This window comes from Malaclemys terrapin, chromosome 2 (genome assembly GCF_027887155.1).
Source record: "Malaclemys terrapin pileata isolate rMalTer1 chromosome 2, rMalTer1.hap1, whole genome shotgun sequence".
Lineage (NCBI taxonomy): Eukaryota > Metazoa > Chordata > Testudines > Emydidae > Malaclemys > Malaclemys terrapin.
This window is the reverse complement of record NC_071506.1, coordinates 241,120,124-241,137,873: the sequence shown is the minus strand read 5'-3', so window position 1 is coordinate 241,137,873 and position 17,750 is coordinate 241,120,124. Positions and strand designations below refer to the sequence as shown.

At 45.0% G+C, this 17,750-nt stretch overlaps 1 protein-coding gene across 2 annotated transcripts in view; it reads left to right on the top strand.

Moving 5' to 3' along the window:
* The window catches only part of VPS50 (VPS50 subunit of EARP/GARPII complex), a 180,195-nt gene that overhangs the window by 105,232 nt on the left and 57,213 nt on the right, over positions 1–17,750 (top strand). For both annotated transcript variants that reach the window (XM_054020452.1, XM_054020451.1), the window contains exons 19-20: positions 3,581–3,699; positions 9,925–10,031. In XM_054020452.1, coding sequence (XP_053876427.1) covers positions 3,581–3,699; positions 9,925–10,031 — 226 coding nt within the window. The remainder of the gene's footprint in view (positions 1–3,580; positions 3,700–9,924; positions 10,032–17,750) is intronic.

Genomic DNA, 17,750 nt, shown 5'->3' with positions numbered 1-17,750 from the left:
CAGCCCAGAGAATTTTGTGTCGGATCACTGCGTGCATCCGCCACTGCTACAAACTGGCAAAAATGCCCTTGCCAGCAATTGTGACAGCTCATTCCACTAGAGCGCAGGCGTCTTCTGCGGCCTTCCTGGTGCAGATGCCGATCCAAGAGATCTGTCGGGCTGCCACCTGGTCACCGTCCATACGTTCGCATCGCACTGCGCACTGACTCAGCAGGCGCGAGACGACGCTTACTTTGGCAGAGCTGTACTACAAGGTACACGACAGTGAACTCCGAGCCCACCTCCACTGATACTGCTTGCGAGTCACCTAGAATGGAATCGATATGAGCAAGCACTCTAAGAACAACAGTTACAAAAGGTAGGTAACTGTTTTTTCTTCAAGATGTGTTGCACGTGTCCATTCCATGACCTGCCCTCCTTCCGTTCTATATCCGTGTGTGTCTGGTAAGAAAACTGAGAGGGGGCTGAGGAGGCTCTCCAGGAGGCAGAGTAGATCCTCTGCTGCTGCATACACCTCCGGCAGTGTTGGTACCAAGAGATTTTCATGATGCTGCTGCTGTTGCACCAAAGGAATCAGCATAGCAGTGAGAGTTAGTCTCAATGGCCCAGGCACCACTGCTGGAGTGGATGACCTGTGGTCATCTTTCCAGATGACGCTCTACCTTGTCCTAATTGTTTACCGGTGTCTGATCTTCTGTGCTGCTTTCTCGGTACCGGAGGAGGGGATTCGTGTTGACTTCCAGAAGCAATGTCCGGAGGGATACTCCTCACCCATGCCAAAGTACTCAGTGCCTGCTGGGAATGGGAGGGTTCAGAAGGTGGATATGCAGGGGGGCCTCCATGAGAATGTGATGCAGTCTCATTCTGTCCTTTTTGGGGCAGGGTTTGAAGTCCCTGCAAATCTGGTATTGGTCTTGAATGTGACCCTCACTTAAGTGCTTCAAGCAGGAGGAATGAGAGTCACTCATGGGCACAGATTTCTTGCAGCTGGCACAAGTCTTAAAACCCAGACACCAAGGGATACCTCCATACTGGGTGGAGTACCCTGTGACTCAGAGGGAACGAACTCTTCAGGAAAAATAACAAAAAATACGTATGCTAATCTAACACTAACGAATACCACTAAATGAACTATTCACAGAGAAGAAGATAATTGCGAGGGAGCGGGGTCTGGTGAGGCTCTGCCCTTCATACCATTGTGCAGCAGTAGGAAGTGACTGAGTGCACACGCTACCCTGATTGGGTACCGCCAAAGGAAAAATCTCCAGTTCTGGAGCACTGGCTATGCACTCCTTGAAGTGGAATAGACATGTGCAATCACTTAAAGAGCAACAGGAACTGAACAGGTTAGTAAAAGATTCGCCCCCTCCCCCCCCCAAGGCCAGTCCAGTACCTTATCCACTTGACTAGTCTTCCTCCATTCCCCACAAAGTACTCCAAAGAGCTGACATAGCTGATATTTTAAAAAGATCAGGATTTATATTGTATAATACAGCTCTAAAGAAGAAAACATTGGTTCAGTCAAAAGGGAAAATATCTCTTTGTGGGGGAGGGAGATCCATTCGGTCTTGTTATGTTGCAGTTTCTGCACTGGTCTTTTTTAAGGCACGCTTTTTAGCACTTAAGTTTGTAATTATTTCTGGCAGTTTTTGCACTTTCATTTCACAAATTTGTTTGCTGTTTTCTAAAATGTAAAAGCAGTCTGTGGGGAGTATAACAAGTCTAAAGATTTATGTCAAATGATCTATAGTGCGGTAACAGTTTGCTGAATTTTTTAATAAGATTTCTGTTTAACTACACAGTAGTCAGTGTGGCCAACATTTTCAAACTTGGTTACCTGAAATTAGGCATCTACATCCATAGTTATCACATTAATATGCGTCATCCATGGCTTCCTTTGAAATCAGTATGTCCTGTGAGTGTTCTGAACCTTTCTTAAAAGCAAGCCATTTGTTATAGGTGCCTAGGTGTGGATTTTAGGTTACTAACAACCACCCAAGTTTATAAAAAAAAAAAAAAAAAAAAAAAGTAAGAAATTGTGAATTAATATTTGGCAATGACAAAAGTGAGTGGCTTTTGATATCCAAAGGAACCCCACAACCTCTAACAAAGTTCATTTTAATACAATGGAGGAGATATCTTTTTGTGTACTTAGGTTAGGCAGGATTGTGTATGAGGGGGTATGCAGGGTTCCGCAGGCTGCTTGCCACTCCTCCAGGTACCTCCCACGAAGCTCCCATTGGCCGTGGTTCCCCGTTCCCGGCCAATGGGAGCTGCGGGGGAGCAGTGCCTGGAAGCCAGGGCAACACATGGAGCCCTTTCTTCCCCACCCCACCCTCCCCCCCCGGCTGCAGGTACGTGATGCCAGCCACTTCAGGGAGTGGCGCGGGGCTCGAGGGGGGCAATCCCGTGGGCCGTAGTTTGCTCACCCCTGGCCTGGAGGTAGGCCCGGGGGTGCCCGCGGGCAGCTTGTCAGGCCGCAGGAAATAGCCCTGTGGGCCACATGCAGCCCACAGGCCGTGTGTTTGTGACCCCTGGTCTAGACCATCCCGGATAGACATTTATCTAATCTACTCTTAAATATCTCCAGAGGTGGAGATTCCACAACCTCCCTGGGCAGGTTTGAGAGCACAATGTCTGGGGCGATCTAAGGTGTATCTGTTAAAATAAGTTATAGGATCACTGTCCTTGTATACTGTGTGTCATGTATGTTAATTACTTTCATGAATTTGATGTACACAGATTTGAAGAACCTGCTTCACATGCATTTAAAGTTTTAGAAGAAAAAATGCATGATACTGTATTGTAATCCTGAGAAATATTCAGATAAATGTCAGTGTTCTGCAATAATCAAGTTGTGCAAAGTCAAAGTGACTCTGTGTAGCATCACTACGTACCAGTCCAACAAACTGAAAAATACTCCAGTGGAAGTGTCCTGTTGAATGTACTAGAACTGATTTTAAAAACGCTTAAATATTTTGTTAATATTTTCAAAATGTCTATAAAACATATGCACATCATGGAAAAGATTACTTTTTAAAAGGGTATACACAAAATAACCAAAAGTTTTCATAATCACCTACTGTTTTGGTACTTTCTTACTCAGTCTAGTGGTTTTACACCGCCTTTTCTATTGCCAATATGTTGACCAATTTAGATTTTATATAAACTGTGCAGCATATTATTGACTAAAAAAGCAATAATAAATGATGTCAAATATCTGAATAACATAGGTAATATTGAGGCAAGGAGGAAAACAGTGATTAGGAGAAAAAGTGATTAAAATATTTACAGGACATCTGGAATAGAAGCATGTTTTAAAATCTAGTTAAAGATTTTGTGTTTTTTGTCCATTGTCAAAGTTCTCCTGTATTATTAATGAGCTGGGTAGACAGTTTTTAATCATACACCGGATATAGAAAACTCAGTCAAGGTACAAATAACACTGTTGCATTGTGGAAGAGCTAAAAGCAAAGAAGCCACAAAGCACTACTCATTTTTTTTTAAAATGGATATTCAGGGATATTCTTAAAAAAATAAATAAATTAAAGTGAAAGCTGTTATTTTGTTTCTTTAATAGTATGAATCTGATGAACAGGAGAAGAGTGCCTATCAAGAGTATGACAGTGACAGTGATGTTCCTGAGGAGCTGAAAAGAGATTATGTGGATGAGCAGACAGGAGATGCCCCTGTAAAAAGGTAAACATACAATTATTTGCCCTTTTGCAGCTCTTGCTCTATGCTTTTTAAACTTTCCTTTCTATAAGATTTTCATAGAACCAAATACTTAGCTGTCAAATAATCTCTAATACTGCAGGCATAATTCGAACGCTATGGAACGTAGCTCTCCAAAATAGAGAAGCCGTAAGCTGTGCAGCATTATCTGACGTATGTAGTATTGTTGTAGCCATGTTGGACCCAGGATAGTAGAGAGACAAGGTGGGTGAGGTAATATCTTTTATTGGATCAACTTCTGTTGGTGAGAGACACAAGATTTTGAGCTACACAGAGCTCTTCCTCAGGTCTGGGAAAGGTACTCAGTGTCACAGCTAAATATAAGGTTGAACAGATAGTTTAGCATAAGTAGTTAGCACATATTAAGGGACCATTCAAGGTAAAGTGGCCTGTTATAACTCTGTAGTCATAGGCTAAAAAGGGGGAATTAGTGGGTTACAGATTGTTGTAATAAGCCATAAATCCAGTGTCTTTATTAAGATCGAGTTTGTGTCTAGAAAAGTTATGAATTTAAGTTCCCAGGCTTGTCTTTTGAAAGTGTTGTGCAGGGTTCCTTTGAGGATGAGTGTTAGATATAGAGTGATCGCTTTGTGAAGTGTTCACTCATAGGTAATACAGTGTTTTTGTCTTTTATCACTTTCCTGTGCGTTCATTTGAGAGCATAGTGATTGTCTGGTTTCACCCACATTGGCAGGGCCGGCTCTAGGCACCAGCAAAACAAGCTGGTGCTTGGGGCGGCACATTTTTTAGGGGTGGCATGGCCGGTGCCAGAATGCCGCCCCTAAAAATGTGCCCCAGCCGCCTTAGCTCACCTCCGCTGCTGCTGCCACGGCACACGAAACAGCTGATTCGCGCGCCGCTACTCGTCCTCCCTCCCAGGCTCTCAAACCTGGGAGGGAGGGGGAGATCCCGAGCGGCCGCGGCGCGGGCCGCTTCTCCCCCTCCCTTCCTCCCTCCTAGGCTTGAGCCTGCGGGGAGGAGTCAGGGCTGGGGATTTGGGGACGGGGCGGAGTTGAGGCGGGGCCAGGGGTGGGGTAATTAAAGGGGGGGGGGCGGCCAAAATTGTTTTTGCTTTGGGCGGCAAAAATCCTAGAGCCGGCCCTGCACATTGGGCATGTGCTGCATTCGATGAGGTAGACCATATGTTATGAAAGGCATCTGTAGGACTCAGGGATCTTGAAAGGTGTATTGTGGAGGGTTTTGATCATTGTAGCAATGGAGATATGTCTGCAGGTTTTGTATCTGTTCTGGCAGGATCTGGTGCCTCTCTGAGTTGGTGTGTCTTGGTCTGTGGGGAGCTTGCTTCTGATGATATCGGAGAGGATGAAAGGTTGTTTGAAGGCCAGAAGAAGGGATTCCGGAAATATTTCTTTTGGGATGGGGTCACTAATAAGTATGGGTTGTAATTGTTTGATGATACCCCATATGGGTTCCATTGTGGGATGGTAGGTGACAACTAGGATTGTGCAGTCAAAGGGGGTTTTATTTAATAGAGTCCCAGCACAACTGCAACAGCCACCACCACCTATCTATTAAACTCTCTCTCTAGAACACTCCCACACCAGCATCAACTTCCTGGACACCACAATCAGCTTCAGCATTGGAACCCGACAGACAGCCATATACAAGAAACCCACGGATCACCACACCTACCTTCATATTTGCTCTAACCACCCAAAACATATAAAGAAATGTTATCTACTGTTAGGGGGCTTATTTCTTCACCTTTTCACTTCCTTGGTCCTTTTTGCATGAACAGAGAGCAACAATACCCGAAGTTCAAAGGCGCAAACAATTTGATGTTTGTTGGGGTGAACTTTTAGCAAGCATGATTCCAGTTTCCTTTCTCAGTGTCCCCCTTCCCAGTTCTGACACCACAGAGCCATTCCTGTTCCCATTCTCCCCTTAGCAAAACATGATTCCAATTTCCCCACCCCCATTCCCTGTTCCCATTCCCCCTGCCTTACTTCCTGATTGACTGCAGAGTATATAGTAAAACTTGAGTTCTGCTTAGCTATACCTTAACCAATTATTTTACTGAAATTTAACCAATCCTAACATACTGTAACATGATTATTTAACCAATTATATTCCACCACCTTAATTGGTTTACACCAAGCAAAATTAATTATACAGCACAGCAGACAAACAATTACAGAACCAGAGAGAGACCATGCAAATAAACATACAAAACAATATAGAAGTGAGGATTTTACAACTACATCTATACAGACATAAGGGTTTTCCAGCTGTGTCTATTGATAAGTGAGTTCTTACCAGACAGAAGACTATCACACTAAATTTCCTTTTACATGTTCTAGGCTCTTCCCTTTTTCTGGAAGTGAGAGATTGGATCACCTTCCTAACAGCCCCAGATTGCCTTATTTTAATTTGACTAAACAGGGCCTCAGACTGTCACAGTGAGAGACACAGATAGACAATGATTTTGATTCTTTTATACCTCTATAACTAGCTAAGTTATAAGAATACACCTAAATTCTTAAAGGCCAGACAGGCTTGAATATCTTATAGGCCAAATTTCAGAGTAGCAGCCGTGTTAGTCTGTATCCGCAAAAAGAACAGGAGTACTTGTGGCACTTTAGAGACTAACAAATTTATTAGAGCATAAGCTTTTGTGGGCTACAGCCCACTTCTTCGGCTGCCTATAGAATGGAACATATATTGAGGAGAGAGAGAGACACATATACCGAGAGCATGAACAGGTGGACTCCTCCGGACGGTCGAAACAACGGACTGGACTTCTACATAGATTGCTTCAGTCAACGTGCAAAGGCTGAAATTGTGGAAAAGCAACATCACTTGGCCCATAACCTCAGCCATGCTGAACACAACGCCATCTACAGCCTCGGGAACAACTGTGACATCATAATCAAAAAGGCTGACAAAGGAGGTGCTGTAGTCGTCATGAATAAATTGGAATATGACCAAGAGGCTGCTAGACAGCTCTCTAACACCACATTCTACAGGCCATTATCCTCTGATCCCACTGAGGATTACCTAAAGAAACTACACCATCTGCTAAAAAAAACTCCCTGACAAAGCACAGGAACAAATCTGTACAGGCACATGCCTAGAACCCCGACCAGGGGTATTCTGTTTGCTACCCAAGATCCATAAACCTAGAAATCCTGGACGCCCCATCATCTCAGGCATTGGTACCCTAACATCAGGCTTGTCTGGTTATGTGGACTCTCTCCTCTGGCCCTACGCTACCAGCACTCCCAGCTATCTTCGAGACACCACTGACTTCCTGAGGAAACTACAATCCATCGGTGATCTTCCAGAAAACACCATCCTGGCCACTATGGATGTAGAAGCCCTCTACACCAATATTCCACACAAAGATGGACTACAAACTATCAGGAACAGTGTCCCTGGTAATGTCACAGCTAATCTGGTGGCTGAACTTTGTGACTTTGTCCTCACTCACAACTATTTCACATTTGGGGACATTATATACCTTCAAGTCAGCGGCACTGTTATGGGAACCCGCATGGCCCCCAGTATGCCAACATTTTTATGGCTGACTTAGGGGATGAGAGCTAAGGAAGCGTTGTTCTAACGCTCCTACTCTACTTGCGCTACATTGATGACATCTTCATCATCTGGACCCAGGGAAAAGAAGCTCTTGAGGAATTCCACCATGATTTCAATAATTTCCATCCCACCATCAACCTCAGCCTAGATCAATCCACACAAGCGGTCCATTTCCTGGAAACTACTGTGCTAATAAGCGATGGTCACATAAATACCACCCTATACCGGAAACCTACTGACCGCTACACTTACCTACGTGCCTCCAGCTTCCATCCAGGACACACCACACGTTCCATTGTCTACAGCCAAGCTCTAAGATATAACTGCATTTGCTCCAATCCCTCAGACAGAGACAAGCACCTACAAGATCTCTGTCAAGCATTCTTAAAACTACAATACTCACCTGCTGAAGTGAAAGAACAGATTGACAGAGCCAGACGAGTACCCAGAAGTCACCTCCTACAAGACAGGCCCAACAAAGAAAATAACAGAACACCGCTAGCTGTCACCTTCAGCCCCCAACTAAAACCTCTCCAGCGCGTCATCAAAGATCTACAACCTATACTGAAAGATGATCCCTCACTCTCACAGATCTTGGGAGACAGACCTGTCCTCGCTTACAGACAACCTCCCCCCAATCTAAAGCAAATACTCACCAGCAACCACACATCACTGAACAAAAACACTGACCCAGGAACCTATCCTTGTAACAAAGCCCGATGCCAACTCTGTCCACATATCTATTCAAGTGACATCATCATAGGACCTAATCACATCAGCCATACCATCAGGGGCTTGTTCACCTGCACATCTACCAATGTGATATGTGCCAGCAATGCCCCTCTGCCATGTACATTGGCCAAACCGGACAGTCTCTACGCAAAAGAATTAATGGACACAAATCTGACATCAGGAATCATAATACTCAAAAACCAGTGGGAGAACACTTTAACCTGTCTGGTCATTCAATGACAGACCTGCGGGTGGCTATTTTACAACAGAAAAACTTCAAAAACAGACTTCAACGAGAGACTGCTGAGCTGGAATTGATATGCAAACTAGATACAATCAATTTAGGATTGAATAAAAGGACTGGGAATGGCTGAGCCATTACAAACATTGAATCTATCTCCCCTTGTAAGTATTCTCACACTTCTTAGCCCAATACAGACAGTTTGATATCTTGATTATCACTTCAAAATTTTTTTTTCTCTTAATTGGCCTCTCAGAGTTGGTAAGACAACTCCCACCTGTTCATACTCTGTGTGTGTGTGTGTGTGTGTGTGTGTGTGTGTGTATATATATATATATATATATAATGTGTATATATATATCTCCTCAATATATGTTCCATTCTATATGCATCCAAAGAAGTGAGCTGTAGCCCACGAAAGCTTATGCTCTGATAAATTTGTTAGTCTCTAAGGTGCCACAAGTACTCCTGTTCTTTTTATAGGCCAGACAGGCTGGAATATCTATATCCTAACACTCCACCCATTTTTTATCTTTCTTCTTTTGGGATCCTCCTGCCCAGGTATCCCTGGAAAAGCATAGGACTTATGGCGACACATTTCCTGATGGGGCCAGGCATCAAGGTGGAAGGTGTCGATATTTCATTTGTCCCACTGCCCCTTGTGTAGTATAGTGCCCTGCACCTTCTCTTGTACGGGCATACCACACCTATTTTAATTAGTGTTCCAGACTTCCCATTATAGTGGGCCTGAGAAGGTTGGGTCCAGGTTGTTTAGTACACTGCGAGGTAGGGAGGGCTTTCTACATTACTTATAGGTTATTTTCATATGCAACATAACACAGGTACAGTTAACAATACACAATTCACAGTAACACCAAGTCCTGACCACTGCAGTATGGTTCAACATTTGAGCCACCACCAAAACACTGCCTTTCCTCCTTCGACAGAGTTAAGATTTTAATGTGTTCATTTGCTGGCAGTTGCAACAAGCTGCCCCTGCCCCTGCATGCTTTTGTTCACATCATAAGTCCATTGAATGTCCACAGAGAAATGGGTTATTGTTTAAACCAACTTAACCACTTGGTATGGAATCAGGCAGTATGCCCCGGTTTGATTATTTACAGCAATAAGATTTACAGATTCATTTGTGCACCGAAGTTCAGATAGCAGCATGTAGATGTATGTCGTTTGGTTAGGGGCTGGTGTAATTGTGCCCCCAGTAATATGTACATTTTTAGCAAAACACCTTGGTTGTGAAATTCTTAACACATTTTCCAGGAGTGACCTATATAATTTTGAGGCATGGCAGATGGGGGGCTGTTTGAATTTGAGTGTTTTCATCATTTTCACTTGATTCTTCCCACTTACTTATAGTGCTTTTCATCTTGAACTGTTTAATTCTCATCTTCTCCATTTTACAAGTGATGCAAGAATCAGATAGCGCTAGAAATCAAGAGTTCCTTTCTCTAGTCCTGTGTTCAGAAAACTAAACTAAGTCTCTTTCTAAACATGTCTACATGCCCTAATCCAGTTATATATTGTCATAAATAAAGCACATGGCTAGACCTGAAATGCATGTTGTACAAGGGCATACTTTTTTACAGTTACATTTGTACACTTTTAGACATACATGGGTAATTGACTTTCTTTTAATTAAGTGTTTCTCGAGAAACCCTGAGGAGCAGGAAGCGATCAGATTATAATCTCAACAAGGTGAATGCACCCATCCTAACAAACACTACACTGAATGTAATAAGACTCGTTGGTAAGTAGAATGGTTTCATGGTTGTTCTATATATACCTGAATATCATTGAAAATATGTTGGATGGATTTCAAAACATTTTAAAAATCCTTATAGTAGAAACCCTTACTCATTTTACCTTCCTTAATTATTCTGAAAATGTTAATTTGTAAACTGACTTTTGGTCATAAAACAAATTTGAATCTTGTGGGATAGTATATTAATTTTGAATAAGATTAATCACACTCCTTTGCATATGTTTGTATTGCCTATGTAATGGATTAATTATACAAAGTGTTGAGTGCATAAGGTCAATAAATATAAAAAGGGCACAGTAGAAATCTGTTTTTTACAGAGGTATTCTGTTGGATTAATTTTTTTATTTAAAAGCAACCTGGTTGCAAAAGTAGAGCTTGATTCATTTTTTTTCTCTCTAATGCACACACATGATCTATATTTACTTCATGATCTACCACTAAGAGTGATGTGAACTGTTGCTTGAAAGGCTAATTCTGACCATATAGGATCATAGAATGTTGGGCTGGAGGAGACCTTGAAGTCAAGTCCAGCCCCCTGCACTGTGGCAGGACCAGGTAAACCTAGACCACCCATGACAGGTGTTTGTCCAACCTGCTTTTTAAAACTTCTAGTGATAGAGATCCCACAACTTCCATTGGAAGCGTATTCTAGAGCTTAACTACCAGGTTAGAAAGTTTTTCCTAATATGTAACTTAAATCACTTTACTGCAGATTAAGCCCATTACTACTTGTCCTAACTTCTGTGGACATGGAGAACAATTGATCAATCTTCTCTTTATAACAGCCCTTAGCATATTTTGAAGACTGTTACCAGGTCTCCCTTCAGTCTTCTTTTCTCAAGACTAAATATGCCCAGTTATTTAACCTTTCTTCATAGGTCAGATTTTCTAAACCCTTTATCATTTTTGTTGATCTGCTCTGGACACTCTCCAATTTGTCCATGTCTTTCTTAAAGTGTCACCCAGAACTGGACACAGTTCCCCACCTGAGGCCTCACCAGTGCCAGGTAGAGTGGGACAATTACATATGACCCTCCTGTTAATATACCCCACTATTTCAGTCTTTCTTGCAACTGATCTCATTGTTGATCCATGTTCAATTTGTGATCTACTATAACTCCCAGATCCTCTTCAGTGGTACTATCACTTAGCCAGTTTTTGCCCATTTTGTAGCTGTGCATTTGATTTTTTTCCTTAAGTGTAGGATGTTGCACTTGTCTTTATTTTATTTCATCTTGTTGAATTCAGACCAATTCTCCAATTTGTCAAGGTCATTTTGAATTCTAATCCTGTCTTCAAAAGTAGGGCCATCCTTACCCATATGCAAAGTACGCAGCTGCGTAGGGCACCAGGAAATTTCCTGGTGTCCTGCGCAGCTGCGTGCTGCTCCAGTCCCTGCTCCACCTCTTTCCCATGGCCCCCGCCCCCACTCCACTGAGGACTGCAGCAGGGCTGGGCCCGCATTCACCGGCGACGGGAAGTGCAGCGCCCTGGCCTCAGCCGCGCCGCCAGTAAGTGCTGGTGGGTGGTTCCCCCCCGTCCCCCAAGCCAGTCCCGCCCCCACCCCATGGAGGCCTGGGGCCAGTCCTGCCCCCTCCTCCCCATGGAGGCCTTCCTCCTCCCCCAGCCCACGGGGGGGGGGGGGGGGGGGAGAGGGGGCGGGAGACTGCATAGGGCCCCAGAATAGCTAGGGACAGCCCTGCTCAAAAGTGTCAGCAACCCTCCCAGCTTGGTGTCATCTGCAAATTTTATAAGCATACTCTCCACTCCATTATGTAAGTCATTAATGTAAATATTGTGTAGTACTGGACTGAGGACAAATCCTGTGGGACCCTGCTTGATAAATCTCCCCAGTTTAAAAGGGAATCCTTGATAACTACTCTTTGAGCAAGGTCTTTCAACCATTTGTGCACTTACCTTTTGTAGTAATTCCATCTAGAGCACATTTTCTGAGAATGGCATGTGGGACTTTATCAAAAGCCTTTACTAAAATCAAGATATATCGCATCTACTGCTTCCCCACCATCTACTAGGCCAGTAACCATGATGGTTATGCCTTATGACCCTATTATCCGCTAGGTGCTTACAAATTGATTGTTTAATAATTTGTTCCAGTATCTTTTTAGATATTGATGTTAGGGCTGACTGGCCTCTGATTCTTTGGGTCCTCTTTGTTCACCTTTTTAAAGATAGGTACTATGTTTGCCCTTCTCCTTTGTACTGAGATCTCATCCATACTCCAGGAATTCACAAAGAAAATTGCTAATGGTTCTGAGACTGCTTCAGCTAGTTCCTTAATTACTCTAGGATGAATGTCATTAATTCTGCTGCTGACCTGATTACATCTAACTTATGAAAATATTCTTGTACCTTTTCTTTCTCTATTTTGGCTTGCATTCCTTCCCCCTTGTTGTTAATTTTAATTGTGGTGAGTATCTGGTCACCATTAACCTTATTAGTGAAGACTGAAGCAAAATAGGCATTAAACACCTCAGCTTCCTTGATGTCCTCATTTATTAGCTCCTCTTTCCCGATAAGCAGAGGTCCTATGCTTTCCTTTATCTTTCTCTTGCTCCTAATCTATTAAAAAAACCTCCTTTTTATTGTCTTTAATGTTCCTTGCTAGGTTTAGCCTTTCTGATTTTGTTCCTACATGCTTACGTTGTTCTTTTGTACTGCTTAGCAATTTGTCCATGTTTCTGTTTTATAGGATTCCTTTTTGATTTTCGGGTCATTAAAGAGCGCCTGATGGAACCATATTGGTTGAGCCCTACCAAATTCACAGTCCATTTTGACCAATTTCATGGCCAGAGGGTTTTTAAATTGGTCAATTTCATGTTTTTAGATGTTTACATGTGAAATTTCACAGTGTTGGATATTGTAACCGTGGGGGTCCCAACCCAAAAGGTACCTGCAGGCGGGTCTGATCTCCTTCTCCCTCCAAGCTGCCCTGCAAGGGAAGGATGGGATGAGTCCTGTCCCTCCCCAGCCCTGCAGGGACTCGCAGCTAGGAGCCCCCAGATTGGGGCACTCCCAGCAGCAGAGGGAGGCAGATCCTCCTCCACAAGCCTCCTCCAGCTGCAAGAACTTCTAGGGCTGCTGCCCAGCCCCAGAGCTTCCTGCAGCAGAGGGAGGCAGTCTGAGGTGGGTCTGATCTCCCTCTCCAGCCCAGCATGTATTCGCAGCTATGAGCACTCTCTCCCTCCCCACCCCCCCGCCTCAGCTGGGGCACTCCTAACAGGGGGAGATCAGATTTCATGGGGAAGGGCTAATTTCATGGTCTGTGACACGTTTTTGCCAGACGTAAAATTGATAGAGCCGTACATATTGGCCTCACTATTCTTCCTGTCTTTCCTTAGTATTAAGATAGTTTGCAGTTGTGCCTTTAATATTGTCTCCTTGAGAAACTGCCCACTGTCCTGAACTCCTTTTTCCTTTAGGTTTTTCTTCCCATGGGTCCTTACTTATCAGTTCTCTGTATTTGTTAGTCTGCACTTTTGAAGTCCGTTGTCCTTATTTTGCTGCTCACTCCTTCCTTTGAATCATGAAATCTCTCATTTCAGGATCTTTCACCCAAATTGCTTTCCGCCTTCAAAGTCACTACCAATTCCTCCTGGTTTGTTACAATCAAGTCTAAAATGGTTGTCCCTGTGGTTACTTCCTTCCCTTTCTGGAACAAAAACTTTGTCCCCAGTACATTCCATGAACTTACTGAAAATTTTGTTTTGCCATATTATTTTTTCAACATATGTCTGGGTTGAAGTCCCCCATACTCCCAGGTCTTCTGTTTTGTATATTTTCGTTGTTTGTTCTAGAAATGCCTCATCCACCTCCTTTTCCGGATTTGGTGCTCTGTATTAGACCCCTACCAAGATGTCAGCCCTGGTTTTTTTACCCCTATTATCTTTATGCAGAGAAACTCAGCTGGTCTGCCTCTTACCTCCTTCTGAACCTCCGAACAAGTGTTTATATTCTTGATGTATAATGCAACACCACCTCCCTTTTTTACTCTGCCTGTCCTTCCCGAACAAACTATACCCCGCTCTACCAGTATTCCAGTCATGAGACTTATCCCACAAAGGTCATACACTTTTCTATTAATAAAAGTTTTATTTTTTTTTTTCTCTGTGCATACACAAAACCAGCCAATTAATTATTATTCAAACTATTTCATCTTGGGCAAATCCTAGAAAGTCTTAGCCTTGAAGGTGTAAGAAGAACAGCTGAAAATATAAATTGAAATATGTATTCAGCCTTAATTTTACGGTATTTCCCCCCATAACAATAGTATGTACCATAGTATTCCTTTTAAAAGTTATGAAGTATTAATATAATGATAATACTAAAGTGATTTGCTGCCTAACCTTAACTGTGAAGTATGGGAAAATTTGGGTGTATGTGCATATTATGTGGAATAGCAAAATGTGTACTACTGATGTATTACTTTGACTGTTTTATTAAGATGTTTTTGGTACTTTGTTACAAATTTTTTTTTTTTTTTTTTTTTTTTTTTTTTGAGGGAAAGCTTTCCATAATATGGAAAATTGCTTTTGCTATGGTAGAGGAATGCAGTTGAATGATTTTGTGTAGAAATTCATTTTTAATATGAATGCTTGCCAGTTTTCTCTCTCAGGATTTTTACCATATAGACTTGGAAAATATGCTTGGCAGTTTAATTTATGTTATGGATTGTTATGACTCATCTTCTAGGGAACTGATGTACAAACTAAGCACCTGTGAGTATGTATTGATCCAGTGGATGGGCCTCTGGACAATTGACATTATCTGTGAACAAATTGCTAGTCACTTCAGGTGTCTGTTTTACTTTAAGAAAATTCAGAGGTAGGCCAACAAATCTGGCCTTAATTTACTGCACTTTAAGCCCCTCTCTCTTTTTTTCTTGTGCCAAGTGTGAGTGTTTGGAGGTGTTGTCTGGATTTGTTCTTGTGGATTCCAGCCAAAGTCTTAAAGTTACATCAACTTTATTTCATTGTTCTTTGTTTTTTCCCCTTCTGGAATTATATTTAATTTGAATGGTTAAAACCATTAAGCAATGTTTTATACAAGTTCTGTAGCAGCTACTAATGGCTGAACCTATTTGACTGTTGTTCCTTATATTTGTGACTATTTACTAAGATAAGAGAAGATCACTTGGCCAACAGCCTTGACCCTTAATTTTTCTTCACTTTTTTGTTTTCTGGAACCATCGCTCCAAAGATAAGGTGACCAGATGTCCCGTTTTTAAAGGGACAGTCCCATATTTAAGTCCTCCTGCAGGTATCCTGACTTTTTCTTAAAAATGGGCAAATTGTCCCATATTTGTCTCTCCTCCCTCTCCCCTCCCCCCGACCACACATCAGTACTGGCGGATCTTGGTGCTGGCCAGATTCCTGCTTGCCAGCCGCCCGTCCACCAGCAGTGAGTGGGAGGCATCCAGTGGCCGGCAATGGAGGCTGGGGTGCAAGGCTGGTGGCGGGGCGAAGATGCAGTATGCGGGGCCGGCTGCTCCCCCTGCTGGTCTGTCAGCACAGCCCCCGCTGCGTGCCAGCTCTCAGCCAGCAGGGCTGTGCCCCCCCCCCCCTCCTGTTTCCAGCTGGCACTGGCTATGAGCTGCAGTGGTTGGTGAGTGCGGGTAGGCGCCAGGCAGCAGCCGATTACGTGTCGCCTCTGCTGCACACCCATCGGCTTCCCCTCTCGCTGTCCTCTCCCTGCTTTGCCCCTTTGCCTCTCCTCCAGCCCCACTGCTCCTCCATATCCCTCCCGGTGGGGCATGTCCCGCTCCCAGTGCTGTGTGGAGAACCAGCCCCTGGTCAGAGCGCTCAGCTCACCAATAGCCTGGCATGCAGGCTCCTTCCTTCCCACACTGCCTCTGGCTGGGCCAGCGGCCTGGGAAAGCCCAAGACCCTCTGGCCGAAGTTGCTGGCCAGGAGGAGCCCGAGCCCTGCATGTGCCAAAACCCCGCACAGCACTGGCATGGGGAAGCCTCTCCGCCGCTCAGCTAAGCTCCCAAGTGGTGGGGGAGAAAACTTTCCAGCCTATTCACGCCCAGTAGCGTAGCTAGCGAGGTGCAGGGGAAGCAGCCGCTTCCCCGGCCTTTCCAAAAGCGGCCGGAGGAGTGAGGGGGGGGCGCAGGCTGGCGGCCTGCAGCATGGCCGGCAGCCATGGGGGGGGGGGGGGCGGGCGCGGCTGGAGGAGCGGGGGGGTGTGCGGCCAGAGGGGCGCAGCATGGCGGCCAGCAGCCGTGGCTGGAGGACCAAGGGGGTGGCACGGCAGGGCCGGAGGAGCCATTGGGGGTGGGGCGGTGCAGCTGGAGGAGGAGCCAAGGGGGGGCGCCTTTTTTATGTTTGCTCTCCCTCCTCTTAGAAGCTGGCTACGCCACTGTTCGCGCCCCAAACCTGCAGGCTCCACTGCAGCCCCCAGGGCAGGGGCTTAGCACCCTCTCCACCCAGCCCTGGGTCCTGCCCCCAGGGAGCACGGGGCTGCTCCGTCCCCTAGGCACCCTCCTCTGCTGAGCCACCTCTCTGGCTGGGTTGGCTGAAGCCCCAGCAGTCAGGTTCCCTGGGCCCTGGTGCACAATGCATCCTTAGGGCTTAACCCCTTCCTGCCTGTGCTGTAGCCAGGGGGCAGGAGGTGGCTGGGTTATGTCTATGGCCAGCAGTAGCCTGGAGGTGTTAGCTGCCTTTTGACACTGAGCGGGCAGGAAGGGAGAAGCTGCTTCCAGCCGGGGGGAGGGGGGGGGCTGGGAGGAGGAAGGAAGAGATGAGCTCTGCAAAGACATAGACCAGGTCATCCCTTCCCTCCTCCTCCTCCTCCCCTGCAGCTGGAAGCAGCTCCCATCCCTTCCCTCCTGCACAATGCCAAAAGGCTGCTGCTGGCCACATTCCAGTGTGAACGCTGGCAGAAATCAGGGGTGGTGGTGGTGACCCTGTATTCTCCCCCCCCCTCCCCCACCCATGTGTTGCCTCAGGAAGACACAGTGCCAGGTACCAAGAGAGGTGGGTCTGTCCCCAAGGGACCCAGCCAGGCATGGAGGGTGGAGAGCGCCAGGAAGGGTGAGTCGATCACCCCCTCCTGTGTGAGAGGTGTACGGGTGTGTGTGTGGGTGTGGGTGTGGGTGTGTGTGTGCGCACGCGCACGCCACCTCTCCCCGTGTGTGGGGTAGGGGTGTGTGTTACCTCTCCCAGTGTGAACCCTAGAGCCTTACAGATAAGAAGGTAAATAAAAAGAATCCAACTACGCAGCATTTCTTTTTAACAGGGGCTCAGTCAACTTGATGTTAATGTGAACGTTTGTACGTTTGATTGCCGTTGAACTCACTTGAATAAGAGTAATTTTACCAGGTGTCCCGTATTCAGCATAGGGAAATATGGTCACCTTATCCAAAGATGTAAAAATAGAGTATTGCCAGCTTGGCAGTTCTGTGGCAGTGTACAGCACTATTGTGCAAGAGATCCAGATTTAATTCCAGAGAACTGAACTCTTGATTCCTAGCCAAGAATCTGGGGAAGAAAATGGTCTCATCTTTTAACAGCAGCCTCTCCGGGTAATTAGGGATGTGGCTTTGTTTTGTTCCAAAGGGAGTCTTAATCAGAATATGGTTGGAAGGATAGTGGCCACAATGTGAAGCCTGAAAAAGTGAAGTAGATGTAACAAAGCAATGTTTTGGTGACATCCTGTGGGCTCTGGATGCATGGGACCAGCATT